At 40.5% G+C, this 23,588-nt stretch overlaps 2 protein-coding genes across 2 annotated transcripts; both read right to left on the reverse strand.

The window, feature by feature from the left end:
• Nucleotides 1–4,803: 4,803 nt before the first annotated feature.
• On the reverse strand, nt 4,804–15,423 carry LOC139131583 (dual serine/threonine and tyrosine protein kinase-like). The gene is made up of 5 exons (XM_070697692.1): nt 15,385–15,423; nt 11,352–12,173; nt 7,926–9,424; nt 7,339–7,564; nt 4,804–7,132 (listed from the first exon to the last, which is right to left on the reverse strand). The coding sequence occupies exons 2-5, from the start codon at nt 12,021–12,023 to the stop codon at nt 6,854–6,856; spliced, it is 2,676 nt and encodes an 891-aa protein (XP_070553793.1). The 5' UTR covers nt 12,024–12,173; nt 15,385–15,423; the 3' UTR covers nt 4,804–6,853.
• Nucleotides 15,424–17,496: 2,073 nt separating this feature from the next.
• On the reverse strand, nt 17,497–23,527 carry LOC139131584 (dual serine/threonine and tyrosine protein kinase-like). The gene is made up of 4 exons (XM_070697693.1): nt 22,309–23,527; nt 20,034–21,511; nt 19,720–19,945; nt 17,497–18,932 (listed from the first exon to the last, which is right to left on the reverse strand). The coding sequence occupies exons 1-4, from the start codon at nt 22,963–22,965 to the stop codon at nt 18,633–18,635; spliced, it is 2,661 nt and encodes an 886-aa protein (XP_070553794.1). The 5' UTR covers nt 22,966–23,527; the 3' UTR covers nt 17,497–18,632.
• Between the last annotated feature and the right edge of the window lie 61 nt (nt 23,528–23,588).

The raw sequence follows: 23,588 nt of genomic DNA on the forward strand, positions 1-23,588 counted from the left end.
GATCTCTCTCTGTTTAAGCCTGAAAGAACCTTTTAGCATGCTCCACTTGCGGTGCGCTTAGGTCATTTTAGGTCACATCAGTCGACAAGGACCGAGAGAGCTACGCGCGAACTCAATACAGTAACCGGAACAACTTTGGCATAAAAGGTCACCTGATTGTGAACCAGTTGATGTATACTAAAGGGACCCATCGCATATTCGGGCTGGAAATTTGCAAACATGAGGAGGACAGATATAAAAAAGTCAGAACTCCGATAACTTTAGAACCGGCTGCGCGTTTGTTTATTTTTCTTAGGGGGTTAAAGGAGAACGATTGCAAAAGTTCGAAGAACGAAGTAGTATTTGATTCTCATGCGGACAGATCCAACCATAATCTGTCATGCCTGCCGTAATCATTTCTGTCACCCTACCAGCAACAAATCAACGATAATGTCAAATAATTCGCTGAATAAGTCATCCATTCCTTTACAGACACTCGTAACCTCTTGCGACCACCAAACTAATAGCTTATCATTTAAACTGGGGGTCAGTCTGACGCGGAACGTTTACTCAGTCCGTGTGTCCCTCTATTAAGTCCAGCAAGTAAATGTTATCAACGCTGTGGCGATTATTGGAAGGTCACACTGAAATCCTCTGCAGCTACGCTTTTCAAAGTTTTTCTGTCTTCATTCGTCTGAAAGTTTACAAATGTGGCGTACCAGCTGTTGATGAACATTGCACGCAATTCACTACTGCCATCGAGCAGACGAAACTACAGAAAGTGGTATGAATTAGTTAGAGATTGAGACCCCCCCCCCCCCCCCCCCCCGATTTTAAAAACTCCACGACGCCTCGGGAAGGAGACCTCTGACACTCATTGAAGGTGGAGGAGGTACTTTGGTTGAGCTAAAGCTGATTGGCGTGTATTTTCCTCCATGCAGTTAAAGCTACCCTATGGAGTGTTTCGCTCGGGGCAAACATTTGCAAATTTGCGAAGCGAAAACAACCAAATTATTAGTTGTCGGGACTATAATTTATTCGAACGATATTTAATATGACCGTCAAAGTCATACTTCGAAAAATTCACCTCTGAAAAAAATTTGAAAGATGTGTAAATAATTAAAACTATCCTTATACAATACTTAGAGTTTAAAATTACAAAAAATACGCAAACTTACATGCATAATTACTTTGGCAAAATGAATGTTTAAAATTACAAAAAATACGCAATGTTTACTTTAGATCAAAGAGTGTGGCATTTAAAGATCCCCTTCTCGGTAATTTTATTTTGCTGAAAACAGTTGAACTCATTGCTTTGTCATTTACTTTTTTTTCGTCAGTAATTATTTAGCGGATACAACGTGAATACTCCGATCTAAACTTTTAAAATCACAAATTCGATAGATAAATTTCGTGCATGACTGTATGGGTCCCTTTATGGTACAAAAACTGTAATATTCATTTGCAAATTAAGACCAGTATACATTTCCGTTGACCTTGACTGAGACCAGACATTAGAGACCGATTGTGTTGAAACCGTCTACTACAGTACAACTTTTAAGAAGATTACGTACACAGAGATAAATGAAGTTGCGTTAAAATCCATAGTCAGCGCTTTTTCTGCACCAAACGTCACACGAACATCGAAACTTGGCAGTATAAACTTATGTCAATAATGTATAATACAATTATATATTAAAACAACGGTACTATCGACACGAGTTTGAACCACGTGCTCACTCTAATAGAAAACCGATCATGCAACAACATTAAGAAATAAAATTGCCCGTTGAATTTCAAGAATAGTAACATCACAATTTAACAAATATAGCTTGTTGTCATTTGCATTCCTCGTGCACATGTGCGTACAAGTTGTCCCTCCATTGAACTTGGGCTGAACCAAACTTTGTAGGCTTGAACACAGACAAATGGAAAGACAGACTAGCAACGCGGCACGCCTTGTGTTTTATGGTCGTCTCGATAAACTATGGCCTTTTCATATTAAAATGAGCTTCACAGGTGCTAGCCTTTTTGGAAACTTCGTTCGTGGTTGATAATTGCACGAGATTATGCAAAAAGTAGGATGAGATGGCATATTGCTGAAGTCGCGTTGCAACCATATTCACTTTGTGTGCTCTCAGGACAGAAACACTGCTTCACGCCAATCAAAACATAACACATAAACACTTCCTCCCATGACGAAATTGTAAAAGTCGATATGACTGACCGTAAACCATTGAGCAAAATCTGAGTATCGATAAAAGACCTTCAAATTTGGTTCAAACACACTCATTCAAACTACACTCATTATATAGTCATAAAAATGTGAGAGGAATTCTTAAAATGGTAAAAGTCACCCCCTTAAGCTCAAAACTTTCCCGTTTTCGCCAGCTCGCCAATTCCGCTCAGTACCACACGACAACAGCAAAACGAACTTTGCCGAACAGACTTTCACTTAAAAATTGGCGAAAATCAGGAAACTACCGAGGGGTACATGGTCGGTACGTACTCTCCGGAAAAGAGAGTCGACAGCTACCTGAGGCGAGGCGTACATGGAGGGGTTACGTAACCCCTTCACACCTTGAACAATACCCGTTGCTAGTCCGCCTTTCTATTTGTCTGTGGCTTGAATTAAAACGTTCTTAGGCCACGGCCTTGTACGACATGTTGTTTCTCGGTTAATACCGCGTGACGTTTCACAGCATTCACAGATGATAATAAAAGTACCGTCGCTAACTATGCTTGCAGAATCAGCAATTTTTTTACGAATCAGCAATTATTTTGGTATCACAAGAATGAGGTGCCATTCTAATACACTGCGTATCAAGTTTACAGTGAGTATAGATAACTTAAGGAAGTGATCATGAAATCGTCATAAATGAGAATAGAAATTCATTCCAGAGGGAGACAATGCAAGAGAGCCGAATCCAGTTTTTTAATGAAACCATCAACGTCATTCTACCAGTGCAATCGTCTTCAATTATGGTAGGAACTGGGCTACGTCCGAATAACGATCGCAATGAACAAGTTATAGACCCAGTAAAACCCTGAGCGAATATATAGAGAGCCGCTACAGTAAAAATTAATAAATCATTTAGGGAGCCTTCAGTTATTATGTGGGGATGGGCGGGGGGAATTGGAGGAAGGGTCACATTTTACAAACTTAGCCCGGGGGAGGGTCATATTTTACAATTCTAAGTTTATGATAAATGCAAAGTCTGAATGAGTTGTGTAAAGAAACTTCTCAACAATACTGCCATGTAAAGTGAATCGACATTCTCGGTGAAATTCTAAAACCTAATTTCTTGTACACATATACACTTGTGACCGCCCTATTCTAATCAAGTACAATTATGTCAAATATCAAATGTCTTTAAATGCACAAATATTGCTGGTTTTGTATTGGAAATGTAATTCACAGTTAAGTCATAGACCTCCGTATTAGTACAGTGGATTCACATTTTCGGTGACATTCCAAAATCAAATTTCGTGTACGCATATGCACTTGTAACAATCCTATTCTAACAAGTACATTTATGACAGTTATTCAATGCCTATAAATGAGCAAATGTTGCTTATTTTCTATTAGATAAAATGTTCATAGTTTCTCTTAGACTACCATGTATAGTGAATCAACTTTTTTGATGAAATCCAAAAATCAAATTTCTTGTACACACATGCACTTTTTACCTCCCATTTCAAGCAAAGTGCATTTACATAAATTATCAAGCATAAAAGTACAGATACAGTCAAGTTTTGTAAGGGAAAATTATTAATAGTTTACCCATTAGACTCCAATGTATTATGATTTGATATGTATGGACGAAGCACTACATCTTGGCTTCTGACAACTGCCAAAAAAATGGTGACACTCCTCAAAAGACATGCGTGAAATGTCATGTCCATTCAAGAATGCTTCCACGAAAAATTGCGACCTCCCGAAAAAAAACGTCGGCCTTCCCACCTGTAATTTCTGTCTAGTCCCTTAGCTTATCCTATATTCTGATATTTGTACAGTCAGTATTTTTATTGTTGAAAATTGAATTCAAGTCCTGACAACAATTCATTTTTTCAACAATAACAATAGTCATTACAAGTGTATGGGCTTTGTTGACAAGCAGAATACTTGGCATACTAACATGCCATAGGGAGTTGGACAGGAAACAGCATTTGATACACAGAACAAGAAAACTAAACGTATGACGGAACGTTACAGCAAATGTCCTTTCAATGTCTTTATTTGTAATATAGCAAAGTCATCAGTTCTATCAAGGTTATACTCACATTGTAAACTTTGGAGTTTGAAGGAGGAGGGAGGGTCACATTTTTAAAAAAGAGCGTCAGGGGGAGGGTCACATTTTACATGATGGACTACCCTCAATTTCCTCCGGTCTACCCTCTCATAATAACTGAAGGCTCCCTTAATCTTTGGGTGCCTATATTTTTTGTGATTGTATATTTGTATGTCAGGTCATAAATTGTCGGTAAAGGGTTTCAATGAGGTTATCGCAAGTAGATCGAGCCAAGTCCTACCCACATATGTATTGCGACTGCGATATTCCCCCGGGGATATTCCCCATGCCTGCGTTGCACAGTCACGGTGAAGCACGAGTCCTCATACGTTTTGACCCCCTTCGCTCACAAATCTTGTCACAGCCCAATTTCCTTCTACAGCGCAGTTGGAGATAAAGACGAACAATGAACACGAACTCTCTGCTTTGTCGAGACAGATTGTAAACTATTGTGCGTCACTGCAGACAACACAACACGTCAACCATAGTTAAAGTTCGCGAATTCATCAAGTCGACATGAGCATGTTCGAGGCTGGTTACATGGAAATCTTTAATACCATTAACTTTCATTTCAATATTCTCATAAAATACCGATGAAAATGGCATTCGTACAACTTCAAATTTGCATTTAAAAAAAGAGTACACGCAGAGACGGGTCAGTCGAGTTTAACAAAGGCCATGCCAAATAGACCCTGGAGGGTGTGTGCAATTTCTGTGTTATGTATACATAGCTGACCAAGCGATGTCACTGAGTCACACCTTACACATGCGCAATACCCAGGCTTTACTCAATGAAACTAGCCGTACATTGACGATGCCAGCGATGTTCAGGCCTCTGTTGAAAATAGCAATTGTGTATGCCACAGGGAATTGTATCAATGTCATGGCATGAATTCTACAAAGACAAGGACTTGAAATCTTCAAATGCTTAATGAATGGCAAAAATTGTCTATAGTCAAAAGCATGTAAAAAGGGCAATTAGAGACGACGTCCATTATTTCCACTTGAATGCAATTTGCGTCATTTTAATATAGGTTGGGTTGCAACCAAAGTGTTTTCCTTGGATGTATTTTAGCTGGGAGTTTAACGTCAATATATTGGCGCACAAAGATAATTATTCTCAGAATTACTTAGGAAATATACTTTTTTTCAAGAACAAAACTAACGAAATTATCAAAGATTAAATCCATTGTCTCTGTCATGGGACTTCTGTGCATCGAGGTATAGGTATACTCAATTCACATTTAATGAATATACGCTTAGATTTTACTTAGATATCTGCTTTCCGAAATTATGTGAGACTGCCTCATTTCGTGAAAGATACTTTTTAAACTGCTCCGGCCAGACACCCACGATTTATAATTCAGTATTACTTCCTGTATCCGTACACTACACTTCACTGGTAGGCCTACTGTAGTTCTGCAGAACATTTGACCTCAGCTAGAAAAAGTGAGTCACTCAGATTTCGGCTTCGAAACAGTCGCTCTCGAAACGGCACGTACACTATCATCATTTAGATGCAACATACTTGGTCCATGACAAATTTGACCATTGTTTATTACATACATGATTCGTTATCTACGACAGCGGGTCTAAGGTACAGCGTTCAAAGGTGACCCACCCTAAGTTTGCCTGCGATGCGGAACAATGTCAAAATCTATTCCCTGGGTAAATAATTAAAAACGTCGATGCAAATTGTTGAAAATTGAATTCAAGTCCGGACAAGAATTCATTTTTCAACAAATGAATTACAATAGGCATTACAAGTGTATGTCAAAACCTATTCCCTTGGTAAATAATTAAATAATTAAAAATCGATGCAACTGCAGCATATGTCTCATATTAAGACTTGAGTATTGTACGGTATTGTTAGACACACGGATTGCATTTAGTGACAAGTGCTTACCCTACTTCCACCCCTTCGTTCTGAACTACCAAACAGATACAGTGACGGGTATGTAACCCCTCATACCTCCAGTGCTATTCGGCCGAAGGTTGACGGAAGTATAAATTATCTTTAGTCACAGTATTGGTCAGCTAGGCAAAAAAATTAAATTGTTCTGTTCCGATAACATGATTTTCAAAATTAGGGTAGGGTTTTTTTTTCTAAAATATTTTTATTTTTAAATATGCATTTTTCAGGGGTTCGGAGCGGTCAAACACTGGCCATAACATTTTCAGAAAAATGTAGCATACATATAAAAGGGAAAAAAACATAGAAGACATCCTCGCTCAAGCAAAAGTAAAATGCCAAGTAACGAACGCGTTTTTTTTCTTCCTTTTTTACTTCCGTGTTTATGCAGTTCTAAAAAGTTTAGGGTCGGCAGGTAAAAATAGGGTAGGTCGGGTTATCGGAACAGCACAATTTTTTTTTTGTTAGGCCTTATAAGGAAATTAATCGACGTTTCGTTGTAAAAATACGCATACACAAAACCCTTACTTAATTAGTCACGTAATTTTCTAAATCGTGCTTTACAAGTTTAGCACAGTACCGTTCTTTACTGGACGTTTCAGTGAACTTATAGATAATGTTATTCGCATTTATGACTTTTTGCGATATAGCATTGTGTTCTAAAATTACGTCACACCATGTCCTGTAGTTCCTGTATGATGTCATCCACTGTTATGGTTTTGTGCCTGCTTAGACATCTTCCAATCAATCCCCCAAGTCTGTCGTCTACATAGTCACGTGGTCTACTCCATCGAATCGATGAGGTCGCCTCGTTTTCCGCGGTCCTACCACCGTGTAGCCACAGCAACAACTCGCCTATATGCTGGATGTCAATATTAGCAGCCTGACCTCTGAGAATTTCGAACTTTCCTTTGCATGTGTTGATAACCGCTCTCTTGGTTGGCTTGATCTGTTTTAAGAGAAAAAGAATCACAATTTCATTTGCAAATCATGTCAATTCGACCGCAGTTTACTTCTGCTGGTCTAGGATTTTGCAATTATTTCACAGTGTGCCCGTACAGAAACAGGCATATTTTGAACGCTGACGTATTACAAATCGAAACTTTTGATTTTTACACTGGAGAATATGAAAAATCTGACTCCAAAACAACTCACCAGTACAGTGTCTGCCTTCAGATTGTTGAATATGAAACCATTCGAATGGATGGTGCCGATGCCCTTGGCAACACCGAGAGCCACGCCCAGCTTTTCCTTTGGTGACAGGTCAATATCAGGATTATCAAGCCTCGTCCCGGCGTTCTCCACTATTATTTCCAGGGTGTCTGGCTTGGGTAGCATCCAACCGTAGATAGCCAAAAGATTCTCGCTTCGCTTGCAGTTGCTGAATTGCACAATAAAAAAAGAGGAAAAGGATCATGCAGTTAGTTTGCCCAAAGGTATAGCACTGCTCCTTAAATAAAGCTTATATAGCCTCTATACTCTTTGTGCTGGTGTAATGTGTTTCCGTTTGTCGTATAAAGGTTTCTATTTATATAAATATTTCTCAATGCTAGATTTTATTCTATTTTATGCGTAAAGCGTTGTTCATCGGCTATGATCGTATATGGGCCTCGTGGTACTAACGCGAGTTCTGAATGCATGTAGGCCGGAACGAACGCTGTTGCCGTCCGACCGTTCGAACTTGGACGCTTGTCTCTGAGTCTTGTGCACTCGTTGTTCGAAAGTCAGTCAGTGATACTTACTATGCAAAATAAAGTGACGTGATAGCTTCTTCCCAGATAGCCTTGTCATCACTGGTGATGGAACGTATGACGAAATTTTGTGCCCTCCTCAGAGCCCACCCTGTCTTGAATCTGTAAATCGTGCAGCGTCGACCTTGAGAAAGCACCTCTCCTTTTTGAAACGTCCCCCGAATGATCTCGAACTTCAAAGCCTGATTCTGGATTTCAAGCTGGGCCAGTTTGGATAAGATTTTCGTCGTGGCGGCGCTGAATTGTTCTCTGGTGTTTATTGTTAGCTCATCCTTGAAGAATTCCAAGTGTTTAATGGAATTATCAAAGAGGTCGTGATTTTCATACATCTTCTGCTCACAGGCCTGGATAATGCACTCTGCAAGGTTATTGGCGTCCAGTTTTGCAGATAATGTGTCCGCAATGTGATACCGGGGCGGGATTTCTCCTCTATAAGTATCGTAAAGACCAAAAGCTGTGTCAACCATGGGCACCAAATCATATTCATGTTGGAGTTTTGAGCCGAGATTCTCTCTCACTGCCATGACAAGTGAATTGAGCAGGTTGGTCAAAGCCGTGCTGGTGTTCTCTTTGTAATCAGATTCATATCCTATGAATTCATAGATCGATTCCATGTGTCTTCTAAGAGTGGGATTGTCGAGGGCTTCCATTGTGTCGATGACTCTCGGCCACATCAGAGGTGCCACTTCTGCTTCTAAGAGATTCTCGACTTCTCTCTCGACTCGCCGGAACACGGTGTTGACGATGAAATTGCGTAATTCGTGACAGAGAGCGTGCAGTCTTAAGAAATCGTCTTCCCAAGGCAAATCAGGATATCTGGTTCGAACGTCTGGGTGAGACAAGAAAATATCATACGCTCGAACTCTCTCGAGCTGCACGTACTCGGCCTCGTTCGCCACATCTATCTTGACTTGGTCGACAACCTGACGGACTATTCTGCCGACACTCTCTCGGTGAACGTTAATCGACCGAACGAGATCGGCATATAGTGATCTTTCGTACTGCCTGGCGGCGGCAAACACTCTCTTGACCTCTTCGTCCTGTTGTTCGAGTTGTTCTTGTTTCTGAGAGAAACAGTAAAAACACCGGCTGTGGCATCTTATGAGTGAACTCACAGTGTTCGACAGCGTAGTTTTAAGATGGGCATCCAAGCAACGGGACACTTTCTGTCTGAATTTTCGAAAATCCTGGAGGAACTGGTTACCAAAGTCTCCGATCTTGCGCGCTTCCTTGACGCCCTTCACGGATAAACCGTGAAATCTGTCTGGTAACACGCTGTCATCGACGAGACCGTGTTGACGCAACTCTTCAAGAACTCTCCGTGGCTTTCCGCTATCTATTGGGCCGTCCGGTTCGTTTCTTTCGTCTTCAGATTCTTCATCCGATACGTTGTGTTTTTGCGCCTTCCTGTCGACATCAACTTTGCTGCATATAAAGAATAATTTTGCCCCAGGGCATTGCTCTTTAAAGAACTGAATGCTTGCTCGATCCTGTGAAAAAATCAAATGAAAAGCAAACCGTAACGTATTGGTACCTCTTTTGCTTTCCTATAATCGAGCTACATGGCTATTTGGGTGTGTACGTTAAGGAGAAAAAATCCTACTTTCTGCTTAATTTGCATACATTTCCACAGTAGAAATGATGTATTCAAAGTTTAGATACAAATAGTACAAACATACTGTACATGTAAATGTGATGTAAACTTTATGAGCTATTTACGTCCGCACAATTAACAACTATTTTCTTATCGTTGATAAAATAGAGAAAAGTTACAAAGGGAAATTCACGACATGAGTATTCTTAGACAACAGGAATCTGGAGGATGCGTCTATTTGCTCTCGAACCTCCTGTCAGAACTTCAATTTCTAAACTTTGCAAGCGAAAACGTAGCCTTTTTATCTTCTTTTGTTATTGTAAGGGAGCCGTCATTATTAACGACCTAGGGGTCGGAGGAATGTGAGGGGGGTCACGCAAAAATTGAAAACTTCAAGGGGGTTGCTCAAAATGTGGAAAGGAAGAAGGGGTACTCAATTTTTTTGTGCGAAATAAATTTTAATACTTCTCAGATTGCACTATTGCACACATGAATTTCCCAAAATTTTCGATGCGAGAGGGGGACACCCCTCTCGTGCTCTCCCCTTGAGGTGTTCTAACAGTTTTACTGTTAAAAGACAAATTGAAAATACCTCTTAGATTGCACTAGACTGCACCATTACACACATCAATTTCTCAGATTTTTTACAGGATCTGGACAATACTGAACTGTTGAGAGTTCATTCTTTATTATAACACAAACATATATTTTAATTGACCTCAGTTCATAACCATTTCGACATTTAACCATACCATATTCAGGCTTTTCATTAGAAGCCTGCAGCTGGAGAAATGACACAAGAAGGTCACAGGTTTTCCATTCCTGCATATTCATTTGTCTTCAATCTCTGGCAAACTGAGAACTGTTTTTCACAAAATATTCTAACAGGGTGTTCTAACATTTTTACTTAATAAACAACAAATTAAAAACACCTCTCAGATTGCACCAGACTGCACCATTGCACACATCAATATCTCAAAATTGTCCATGCAAGATAGGGGACAGCCCCTCTGACACTTTCTGTCAGCCTCTTGCGTGCCCCCCCCCCCCTACTGTCAAAGTCTGCCCTGTCGGATATCCTAGAAAACCTTGTCATGATACCCATCCAAATTAAACAATATACTATATGGTTGGATACTGGTTATAGCGTGAGCTTTTATATCTGTATTTTGTTGTCACTTTGAATTTCATTTTGTTGGTTTCACCTTTTTCAACTGTCATGAGATAACTGATGATAATCTAGCAGGGTACATCAGGATTTGAAAGGTCTTTACTATTGCTGTAATTTTGTAAATTTTACAAATACATTTATTGGTATTTAAATTTTCTAAGTGGGGGTGGTCAGTCAAAATTTCAGAGTTAGAGAGGGGGTTACTCAAATTCATCATGGTTGGCAGGGGGATACTCGAAATTTCGGAATTTCCGATGAAATTCCTCCACCCCCCACCCCACCCCACCCCCGGCCGTAAATAATGACGGCCCTAAGGAACACTGGTAGGCTAATGAGCAAGATTAAACTAATATAAGGGGGCTATAATATTCTACTCAACTAAAGTTGAGCTAAGGAAAAAAACCTGCCTATTTTGAAACTGTCGTCCTTCTTTACTAAAGATAGATAGATAGATAGATAGATAGATAGATAGATAGATAGATATTGAACCGTATGCCAGTCTGACATATTAGCACTTACTATAAAGATAGATAGATAGATAGATCTTTATTGAACCGTATGCCAGTCTGACATATTAGCACTTACTATAAAGATAATGAACCTTGAAAAAAGAAACTTCAAGTTGTACAAGAAAGTAAGATAATTTGCTTACCGCTGGACGGAGACACATGTTGCCGTCGATAACATACATCAAGATAGGCGCATCTCTTTGCAGTACAAGACGATCAACGACTACGTCTAAGGTTTTATTCTCGTTCCTCCCGGGTGAATCTACGAACTGCATGCCGTATTCCAGCAGTGGGTGATCCAGTCCAATTTCGACCGTCTGGCTGACAAGTGTCACGTCCTCGCGAGCATCGCCTTTCAGCACCACCAACTTACGTACCTCGAGGCGATCACTCTTCTCGCCTTCCTCTCTCAACTGCAGGAGCCGTCTGCTTCCGGCCACCTCTCGGCCGTCGCTGTCCAGCAGACAGATGTATGGCAATTTCGAATAAGCCACCCTTACGACTCTCGAGGTACACGCTCTTTCCGATGCTGGTACGACACGTCGACCTAACAGCTCATTGATCAAAGAGCTTTTACCTGAATTTCTCTCCCCAAACACCGCAATGACAGTTTTCTTCTCCAGCGTCGCGCGGATTTCCTGTTCCTCTCTCGCTGTGAGGAGTTGTGCCGACACATCCTCGCCCAGAATCCTCCGTATTTCTGTCTCAAGCTTTCTAGTCTGACGAATGATTTCACGAATCCTCCTGAGTCGTCCTTCATGTGTTTTCAAAGCGCTCGCCAGGTAGTCGTCCTCCATATTGGATTTTCGATTCATGACCTATTTAAGTTTCTGTTTGTTTCACATATAGGGTTGGTGCTGAGGGCGAGGTACGTACTGGGGGCGCCCTTACTGTACGGTTTCCACGCTAGCAAGTGCAATGTGAAGAGTCTTTGGCAAAAGACCAAAATTATTTTATGTCATCAACTAAAAATAAAAATAATATCAATCATATGAGCATTGATCTTCAATACAGATTAAACCACTTATATGCTTCAGGGGCAGTCATTCAGCTGATTTCGAGAAATTATATCAAGTAGACCTCTGATTAAAAGAATGATGAAATGATATTTCCCGACCCGTTCGCCCTTCCCCGTCCGCTAGCTGATACGCGAGAAAAATGCCCGGTCGCCATAGAAACATACTTTTCACGCAGGAACAGCTTTGTTCGCTGCCATAGATGCTTGTTTGGGCAATGGGACCCCCCCCCCCTCCGTGAAATTTAAGTCAGCGAAATGGCCGCATAATGTCATACGACTGTTGAGCAGAAATGTTATGCGAGACAGCTACACTGCGCAAATGCCACAAGACATTTTTTTCTCGACAGTCGTTTGAGGTAATGCGACCATTGACCACAGTCTCTCCGGACTGTGTCATCGGAGAATCACATGAAGATAATTGATCAGAAAAAGAAGCTACCAGAAATCAAATATACTTCAGTCATCTTCGGGTTGAGTTCCCTTGCACTTATTTTGAAACAAAAAGTTCCGAATAAGCATGCGAGGCAGCGAACAAAATTCTCTCTGCCCGAAAAAAAATGTTTCCCTGATGAACGGATATTTTATGGATTTATAAATGTCGCTTCAATATTAATACAAGGGAACCCAAAAGATGAACAAAGTTAATTTGATTTCCAACGATTCCTTTTTCACTTTTGTTCACTCGTCGTCATTGAGAAAGACACGGGGGTCATGTCGTCATCCTAATGGTTGGGAACAGGGGAACGTCAAAGCATTAATTTGGTAATGTTTAGCAAGAACAGCCGTTGAAACATTAAACATGTAGTGATTGTATGTAAGGAATAATTCAATCAGTGACTTTGATTTATTTCTTATTCAAAGTCACAGGGTGTAGAGAGACCAGGCAAATGACTGTTTCTCTCGTTAATGATTACGAAGGGGCTGTCACGGGGGGGACTCTCTGGGCGGGGTAAACTTTTCAGAAAGCCCTGCAACAATCTGAATCGTGAATTGTTCGCCCTACATGTTTTATCGTCCCGGTATCTTCACCATCTCACAGTACACACAAAGGCGATTTGTATTGTTACAGCAACAAAGGTCACCGAGTGACCTTCGTTGCTATACTCGGTTTTATGTGGCAGCGTCATAGAATCTAGCTAGATTTCGGAGTCGCATTATTACCTGCCAAGGTTAACAGTGATCATATCTCATTTCTAGAAAAAATATCATTTCCTCTCCCAACCGCGTTGAAGCAGCTCGTAGCAACGGCCACTAGTTTTGAATGGAAAAATAATGCTCCCCTTTGCTCGATGTGTAGACCTAGATTTTTTCTGTCAAGAGGCTCTTTGTTCAGAATAATATTTTTAGTCCGCGAATTGTGGGCGAATTGTCGTCTTAGAGGAAGTATAGTCTAGATATTGCCAAAACCGGACCACTGCACCAAATAAGAACAACTCAAACACAAAAGTTGCCAGGTTGTTTCAAAACATACTAAAAGAATTCTGTTGAAAAGGAACAATGCTCCGCTATCGCTGGTCTTTTTGACAGGACTGTTCAACAGTCGAGAACAGCAGCGACGCGATTTTTTGATGTGAATGAAGCTGGTCTCAAGTTAATGACCAAAAGAGACAACTTTCGAGCGGACCAAACATTTAAATTTATCTTCGGTTGTTCAGGCCAAAGAAATTATAGGTTTGTATGTCATTCCATGTCTCTCACAAGTATTCATTACGCGCCTTCCATATCGACAATTAGCATGGATTTAGGGTTGAGTCTCCAAGGTTCTGATAAGCTAGTCAGAAATTGACATTTATTAGTTTGAACATTTCTCAATCGCGAAGTTTTAGTATTAGACAAATTTCGAGATCACTAGGGGGCCCGTACGCCGAATCTTCGTAACCCCTCTGTGCGATCGGAGCACGGCGGGACCAGCTCACTATTCAGGAGGCAGAGGAGGGGACGTAACATCTACAACTGTGAAGCCTGTTGCATTTCAAATATTGTTTCCTCGCGTGGGATGAGATGGAAATCAACCAAGATGAGACGTGTATTCAAAGTGTTACCAGGCAGTGGTGATGTTTTCGCGATCATGGAGATCAATCTGCGCAGATAGGTTGTTTTTCGTCACTGAGTAATTTGTACTGCTCTACTGAAGTGCTTTTTCTCTGTATTCAGAGCTTTCGACATGTATCCAACCGTCTTAGTCTGTGGCGTTGATTGGCACCAGTGCGCATGTGTAATCGTCTAATATTGTCCCGGACTAGCTCGTGGCATTATGTTGATACCGTTCACCGTCGTGATTCAATGTTGGTTTGACCGGCAGATTGTTCTCATATACATAGCTTCTGTAATATCTATCTCAACCCAATCCGGCTATTGGTCCAAGATTTTAACATTTCTACTGTGAAGTTTTGATCCGGGGAATCTTTGTGAATATACTTAGAAACTTCTGAGATAACACATTTTAAAGAAATAAAACTGAATTCCAATTCCCCTCTCGCCATCCCCCACCACGACAGCTCTCCATGAAACTAGTTCAAAAAAGTTTCCCACTTTTCTCTCCCCTCCCATATTCTAAGTAAACTGAGTACATGACTGGTTCCTTCTTCCTACCAACCGCCAGGCATTTTTTTAAACTTGAAGTTCCTCTTTTGAGCAAAAGAATGTCATTTTCTACATCCGCTTATGATAAAGGATTTCCGGTCCGTTTGCATGCCTCTGACACCGGATAAAATGTCTGGCCCAGTCATCGAGAAACCTCTCGTAAACACAATTTTACGCTAACGGCTTTATTAGTTGCCCGCGGAAGTCGACGTAAAAACCATCTACTTTCGGTGTAAATGATATTAAAATGAAGAAGACCAAACATAATATTATTTTTGAGTTGTAAGCAATATCGAACAGAATCCAAATGGACAAATAATGCGATGAATGGTCTACACCATTACACTTTAAAGACTGGTACTCTTTTATCAAGAATTTAAGGACCTGTTCACCTCAACTTTTGTCACGCTGTCCTATTACCCGCAACTTTTGCATTATTGTTATGATTCTGCTTTCAAACAAAATAAGTTCATATAAGTGTTCTGAAACTGAAACACGATATACACAGATATGATTAAATATGGACTGACACTGAGCGGATGAACTAGATAGATAATGTAGGATTTGTAACTCACGTATGACAGTATCCCATGCACCCCCGCCAGCAAATGGTACATACCGTGCATATTTGCATAGGAATCGTGATAGAAACAACATGTCATCTATCGAAACTCGTGACACTGGAAGCCCTCAACTTAGTACACACCATGTTCCCCGTTTTTGTTTGTTTGTTTGTTTTGTACCATCACTAGGTTTGGAGATGGAATAATATAAAAAATAAAGTGAGTTTGTTACATTTTCACGGCCATTCTGGCAAAAGTGAATGTTATTATAGTGAAATAGTATGCGCCTCGAAAGTGTAAGACATTAACTTTTGCTCAAACTTTCCTCAGTGAAACTTTCAAACACACTCTAATACCAAATCAAGAATAAAAATCAGGGGTCATCGAGCAAAGTTTGGCACTAGAGAAACAAGTTACCTGACATTTACCTTCATTTGAGATTCAAAAGCATCTCCATCCCTGTGTTAACTGAATGAGGAAAAATTTTTTTTAAAATTCATCTTCGAAAAAAGTAAGAACGAACGAAAAAAATTTTTCCTACTCAAAGAGCTTCAAAATGAATCCCCACAAGTGGCATATCTGAGAAGAATTGTAAAACTTTGAGAGTCTGGATGTCTGTCCCCGAGTCACGCCGTTCTACGTTTATAACTGTAGCATCTGAGAGCATCGCATGACTTTTTCACGTCAACAAAATTACAAAGAGATACAGCTCAGGGGATTTCAGGGGCAGTCGATATGTGTATTAAAATAAAAAAATGCCAGCATGTCAATCCACCGTGAACTTTATGGGTAAAATATTTATATGGAATTTCATCCCATTTTCAAAACAGAACTCCCTTTTTAGAAAAGAATATACAAAATTGCATTCAAGGTCGAAGTTAAAATTCATATATTATTTTGTGGCGCCTTGGAAATACATATTCAGACTCTCAAAGTTTTACATTCCTTTTAGGGTCTACCATTGTGGGGTTCATTTTGAAGTTCATGGCTTAACTAAAATTTTTACCGGCTTATTTTTGTGAAAATCGAAAGCGTAATTTTTCCCTTACAGTTAACACAAGAATGGCGGCCATCTTGAATGTAAATTATCGGTATATTTAAGGTGATTTGTTTCCATGGTTCAAACATTTGCATTATTACTGAGTTTGAAAGAGAATGATTGAAAGTTTTCTTGAGGAAAATTTGAGCAAAGTTTAAGGCTTTCAATTTCGGCGGAGGGGGCGTACCACCTTAATTCCGTCGCTCGTATGCAGGGTATAGTTACTATTATTAAGATAATGGGTAGTCGCTTTCTCATCCAAAGTTTGTAAAATCTTGAAAGGCTGAAATGTCATAATCACATACAGCTTATGTTCTGGTACAAACAACAATGTAGTCGAGTTATTTTGTAGTAGTAATTTACTAATTTGTTTGCACAGTGGAAATTAAACATCACAAATAAGTGAAGTGCTTGACGGAATTTTTTTTGTGCAATTATAGCCCATTGCCTTACCGTATATATTGCCGAATGCAATGTTCCACCAGAAGCCAAAAAGTTGAAGTATTTATCAACAAGCCAAACGGAAATTCGAATGATCGCAAACATAATGAAAAGGTGTTTTTCTGACGAAACATGAAGTTACATAGATAAAAGTTGACGATTTTCTTCTTGTGTGTAGTCACAAAAAATAGTTTCCTTGTGTATGCAATGTTATATGTGTACTGGTTTAAGGTCAAGTGAAATTACGATGAGCTTTAAGAACTTTATTCCTCTTGCGATGATAAAAAAATTTATAGTAGATATTAATGTCAACACGACACAAAATATTTACGACTTACAAACTCTGCTTTTAAAAAAATGTGATTGGAGTCACACGATTAATTTAGTATTTTGCATGCCACTTTAGAAAAATACTTGATACAACAGTTGGGATGCATATTCGCCAAGGCTTTTTGATTTTTGGTACAGGTGTTAAAGCGACAACATACTCAGCATTGTTGACCCGGGGAGTTCAACAATAACAAACTTTAACTTTTGAATACCGATCATCGGACTATAGTTAAAATGTGACGAATCGTCTATTGTTAGTATCAATCCGATCATTAAGGTAGGTCGGTCGGAGGAATTTTTTTTAATTTTTATTTCCTACGAGCCATAAAATACGATAAAATTTAGAAAATTTTCTCTAAATCTTTTGAAAATGCAACAAAAGATATCTACGATCGGCGGGTGTTTCTTGGGTAGGTCAGATTACCGGAAGCACATGTTTTTTTTGTATTTGGTCTTTGGATCCGACTTTCAAGTCTTCATGTTGCAAAACAAGTACCTTCATTTAGATAACTTTGACAATGGAATTCAATTCTTTGTAGATATTTATTTCTCAACAGCAAAAATGCGATAGTTTATACATTTTTACACTCTATTGATAGGCAAAATCTTGGCATTGTAATATACTCCTCCCTTAAAGTAGAATAGAGGCTTAATTAATTCAGAGAACAGCATATACCATACAAACATCGAAATCTGCAATCACATTTAATTTTAATTTTATCGATTCTCCCTAAAATAGATTGTGCAAAATGAAGGCAGAGAAACTGAAAATGTCAAAACGTACAGCAAAGACATATTGCCATAAAAGTCAACTAGCCACTTCATGTAATTTACAGTGCTGCAGAGAGGATGATTATCATCCTCTTAATGCCGATCACTCATTAATGCTGTCACGGTCATTACAAACTTTGGGTTCACGAGTTATCCTCCATTTCTGATATTTCATTAAAAAGTACACTGCAAGACAACCGCGTGGGTAAAAGTGTATGACTAAGACTACAGGACAGGTGGAACCCATACATGTGGTGTAATGACACAGAAACGAAGTATATATAGTTCACAAAGTAATTGCCATTCCTTACATACATTTGGCTAACTTTTCGAACATCGAAGGGTTCTCATGGTTTCTGTCCATGTTTTCCAATTATCAGTCCTAAACTGGGGGGGGGGGCAGTAAAAGTCATGTGATGATATTTGAAAGAACGTTCTTCCCTTTATTATAATAAGACATGTTTCGTCGCTCGCTAGAATCTACGTCCCCTTGTGATATGCCATCGACTAATATTGATCAAACGATTTTATTTTTACTGTTATATTTTGTAAGAGTACAATCTTCATTTTCTTTGCTGGAAACTACCACACATCAGACAACACTCAGATTTCAACAGTTTTGCTAGCAAGGTAAAGCCGTGCACTGCAAAGACGAACTGTAATTGGACGTTCATGGTTTTCAAGACTGCGTCGCTACCTGCTGACGGCTCTTGAGCTCCTGTACGATGCCGCGCATGGTCAGTGTCATCGGTCGGCTGAGACATCTTTCAGTCAGTTTCCAAAGCCTGTCGTCGCTGAAACCAGCCGGCCTGCTCCACTTCGGCATAGACTTCGCCCTTTTGTTCTCCGCCAGGCTCCCTCCATACATCCATAACAGCAGCTTTCCGAACTGGTGGATGTCGAGCTCTGCAGAGTTCCCCCGAAGAATCTGATAATTGCCTTTACACGTATTTATCACAGCTCTGCCGTCTTCCATTATCTGTAAATGAATTTACCAACACGATGAGTCGGTTCTAATTTCTACTTATTTGTTCTTGGTAAGTCATGTTTAATTGTCTCAGCTTGTTCAAAGTATAAATCAATTCCCCTATCGGTAAACAAAATATACCATCAAAACCTCTTGGAAATACAAATTGAAACAAGTTTACATGTATACGTAATGCATATTTTCCTGTCTTCATAATGAACCACTCAACACGCGACAAGTTTGCGTATAAAGAGGTCACAGTTTACGTGTGACAAGTTGAATCTATATCTAGATCTGTACAGATCACCAGGCAATTGTTAATAGAAAATAGATTGTGCATCTACCTTTGGTCAGCCTAATGATGATGTTTGATGTTACCAAACAACAGTTGCCCTATGAAAGCTGATCATTTACTTTAGACCTTGATGTAAGTAAATATTTATGGCTTCTTGATTGTAGCAGGATACACCATGATCGTGATTTTCTCAAGTACAGGCCATTTTTTTTCGACGCAAGATCGAAGGTTTTAACAGATAAGAAAGCACATTTCCTGCCATAGAGTGGACTAAACATCCTCAAGCGCCCTCTCAACCCTTAACTGATTCGATCGCGCACGTGTTATGGCAATGTTGCCAATAACCAAAAAATAGTGAAGTGCTTCCGTAATAACTATATTATCAAAAATGCCAGAGTTTGCAAATTTTGGTTTGATGCAGACACACAAACTCCTGAGATTGCAACTGCCCCCCTTGCCAGCCTCAAGAATTGGTGTTCTGGATGCACATGTAGTTGAACTTACCAGGACTTTCGATGGTTCCATGTTGTTGAAGATAAATCCACTGGAATGGATATTATCCAAGCCCTTTGCAACGTCAAGAGCTACGGAGAGTTTGACAGTAGGTGCTAGTGTCTGTCCAACTTTATTCAGTCTTTCTTTGGCCTTGTCAACAACAATTTCCAAAACATTTGGTTCTGGTAGCAACCACCCATATATCCGGAGGAGATTGGGACAACGCGTACAGTTGCTGCAAATAAGAACAGAAATTGCCGTTAAGATTTCCTACTGCCTACGAATATAATTAGTCATGTAATAATTATTTTACTCATACTCACTATGCGTAGTAAAGCGCCGTGAATGACTGTTGCCAAGCAGTCTTGTCGGTGAAAATGACTGATCGAATTGCATATTTGTTTTTCTCCATAAAACCCCATCCTTTCTTGTACTGGTAAATGATGCAGTGTTGGCCCTGGCTGAGCTCGCGTCCTCTTTGTAACGACCCTCTGATGATCTTGAATTTCAAAGCGTGGTTCCGGATTTCGAGCTGGGCCAGGCTGGAGACGATCTTTATCGTTGACGCCGTGAGCTCGATATTTGTGTTCAAGCACACCTCATCTTTGAAATGTTTGATGTTCTCGATGGATTTCTCGAAGCGATTGTGGTTCTCGAGCATTTTCTTCCTGCATGCTCTGATGATACTGTCTGTCAGTCTGTTCGCATCCAGCATGCCCGTCAAAATGTCAGCTACACGGTGCGTTTGCGGCTCGGCCCCATCCTTGTGCAGTTTGGAAGCTACATCGACAATTGTTTGCAAGTTGTACGTTTCTTGGAGCTGGCTGTTCAAATCGTCCCTCACAGCTGTCACCAAGGAATACATCAAAGCAATCAACGACTTCTTGGTGTCTTCCTTGTAATCGGATTCGTAGCCAACAAACTGGTAGACCGATTCCATGTTTCGTTTCAGTGTGGGGTTCTCCAACGCCTCCATGGTGTCAATCACCTTTGGCCATATTGTGGGTGCCACGTAGTCTTCCAACAAAAATCCGATGTCCATCTCGAGACGACTGATAACATAGTTGATGATGGAGCTGCGCATTGTCTGACAACAAGCATGCATAAGGAGGAACTTTTCGTCTTTAAGCACACTATTCGATAGGTTAATGGCCTTACACTGATCAAGAAGAAGGTCGTGAGCTTTTGCTCTTCTCGACAAAGAGAAGTACTTGATTTCCTCCTCCACACCTCGTTCCACATCTTCAACAACCTTGTCGACAATACTGCGGATTTCGTCTTTTTTCTCCTGAACTAGCCCCGTAAGCTCTTCAAAAAGGGCATTCTCAGACTTTTGAGCAGAGGACAGCATCCGTGTCATCTCTTCGTTTTCTTTGTCGATGTTCTTCTGTTTCTGAGAGAAGTAGTAGAAAAGTCTGCTGTGACACCTCATAAGTGTTCCTATAGCACCGGACAAGGCCGAATGGAGATGTAGTTCCAAGGTTTTTGACAGGTTTTCCCTGAATTTCAGAAAATCGTCAAAATACCCAGTCCTTGAACCTTTTTCACGGGCCTTCTTAATATCTTTCAATGCAAGACCGTGCAACTTTGTTGATTGTGATCGCCTGTCCAAGAGGCCGTTTGCTTCGAGCCCCTCCCGAACTTTTGCGAGTTTATCGAGGTCCTCGCCGGAATCACTCTCATCGTCGGAGTCGGCCCGATCCATTTCCGCCGCTCGTTTGTCGTCATCGATTTTACTGCAAACGTAGAGTTGCGCCGTACCAGGACAGCTCTCTCTAAACTGGTTGATACTAGCGCAATCCTGTGGATCAAAATGAGACCAATGCGTTTGAAGTAATAAAATTGTTATACCACGTACGTACGATTAGCTGCAACTAAATTACCCATAGTGACATTATGTACTTAATCGCAAATGAATAGTTTTCGACATTCGCGGAATGTAATAAGCATCAGTCGCCATTGAAAGTTCGATGTTGACAAAAATGTCCAAAAGAAAAAAGTAAGGACAATTTCAACGACAAGAACAAGACAATATTCAGGTGCAGCTAACTGGTAAATTCAGTCAATTACAAAACATATACTGATTTTTTAATTATTTTTACACTATAACTTACATATTTTTGACCTTATAATTTTGAGTAGGAAATGAAACTGTTCATAACTGCCCTCCCACCAGCATATGGTGAAATTTTTCCCTCCCACTGACTTATAATGCTCACTGCCCTCAAGTATCGATGGTCTGCCCGCTGCCAACTCCCCACAACATTTCAAGCTACGCACTGCGCACAGCTCTCCCCATCGCTGACACTTCCCGTCTGCCCACCAGATGTACATTTCCCTCTGCCCAATGTAAACACATACATTTCTTCCCTGCCCACAGTAAAAATTTGCTTTTATTCCCGTCCACTGATCACTTTAAAATTTGCTCGCCCATTGAAAAACTGCACCCGAACACCTTTTGGCAGAACAGTTTCGGTGGCTGTAATATGAATATTACGATACCTTTACATCCCGGCCCCTCAGTGTGTGCACCACAAAAGGAGAACACAACAAAAGGACAATGAAGCCGGATAGACCTGAGCGAGATATTCGACCCACCTCTATACGTACTCCCGATCTGCCGTCTATAACGTATATCAAAACTGCTATCTTCCTGTCTCTCGCTATTTGCTCCACAACCTTGTTGAGTTTAGCGTTCTCGTTCTTCCCCGGAGAATCGACAAATTCAAGTCCATTGCTTAAAATTGGGTCGTTCAAACCAATTTCCACTGCCTCGCTGATGAGGGTCTCGTCCTGCCTCTGTTCTTCCTTCAATTTGACAAAGCTCTGAACTTCTTTGCTGTCACGTCGCCGCGCATCCTTACTGCCTTGTCCTTCCAGTTCTTTTCTCGTTCCATCTTTTTCGGTTCCGTCGCTGTTGAGAAGGCATATATACGGCTCTTTTGAATATTTTATACGGATTCCCCTACAGGTGCAAGGTAGAGAGGAAACCGGAACAATGGTCTGACACAGTAGTTCATTTATCAATGAACTCTTTCCGGAATTTCTCTCTCCGAACACAGCAATGATTATTTTCTGGTCCAGCACACGTTCAATCGAAATTTGTTCGCTCTTTGTCACCAAATTTGACGACGCGCCTCTACCCAATAGTGTCGACACTTCTGCCTCCAGGTCTCGGGTGCCTCGAAGTATAATTCCAACATTTTCAAGGTTCGCCCTGTGTTCCTTCACCGCCTCTGCCAACTTGTCCTCCATATTTGCTCGCCTGTTGTGACATAAAGCTATAGCTACCGTCCCACGGATAGCCTTTTTACGAATATACCAGTAAGTTTTGCAGGGGTCAAGCTTCCATATACGACATCAAGTAAATACTTGTTCCGACTTTGGAAGCATGCCAGCTTCTGTTAAATGCGTCTCTTTTAGGTACATAGCAACCACGACAATAGTGGTACACAAGGGGGGAATTCCAAAATTGAACCTTACTTATAATTTGACATTACCTTATGATTAGAGTGTCCGTATCGGACAAAAATCCGGGTTACTGACAATTCGTGATTCACAACATTTTCTTATTCAATCCCTGAAGACTTTTTATTGGCCTGTAGAACTGAAACTTTGCGATGACCACAAGGCTTTTCCTTAGTGTAAGAATTGCAGTATCTACAATTTATTGCGGTTGACCCGTGTGAAAAGGTAAATAGCTTTGAACGCTTTGGCGAGCTCCCCGTCAACGCTGAAAATAGCTGAACATTAGACGCTGTTCCGATGAACCTAGACCGGAAGTGATCTTGCGGAAGCGGGTTAAATTTATAGCGATGAGGTTCGCGTGACCTTACGACAGAAAGTGAAGCATTGTGCGTGGAAGCATGGAGGACCTA

Source organism: Ptychodera flava, chromosome 4 (genome assembly GCF_041260155.1).
Source record: "Ptychodera flava strain L36383 chromosome 4, AS_Pfla_20210202, whole genome shotgun sequence".
Taxonomy (NCBI): domain Eukaryota; kingdom Metazoa; phylum Hemichordata; class Enteropneusta; family Ptychoderidae; genus Ptychodera; species Ptychodera flava.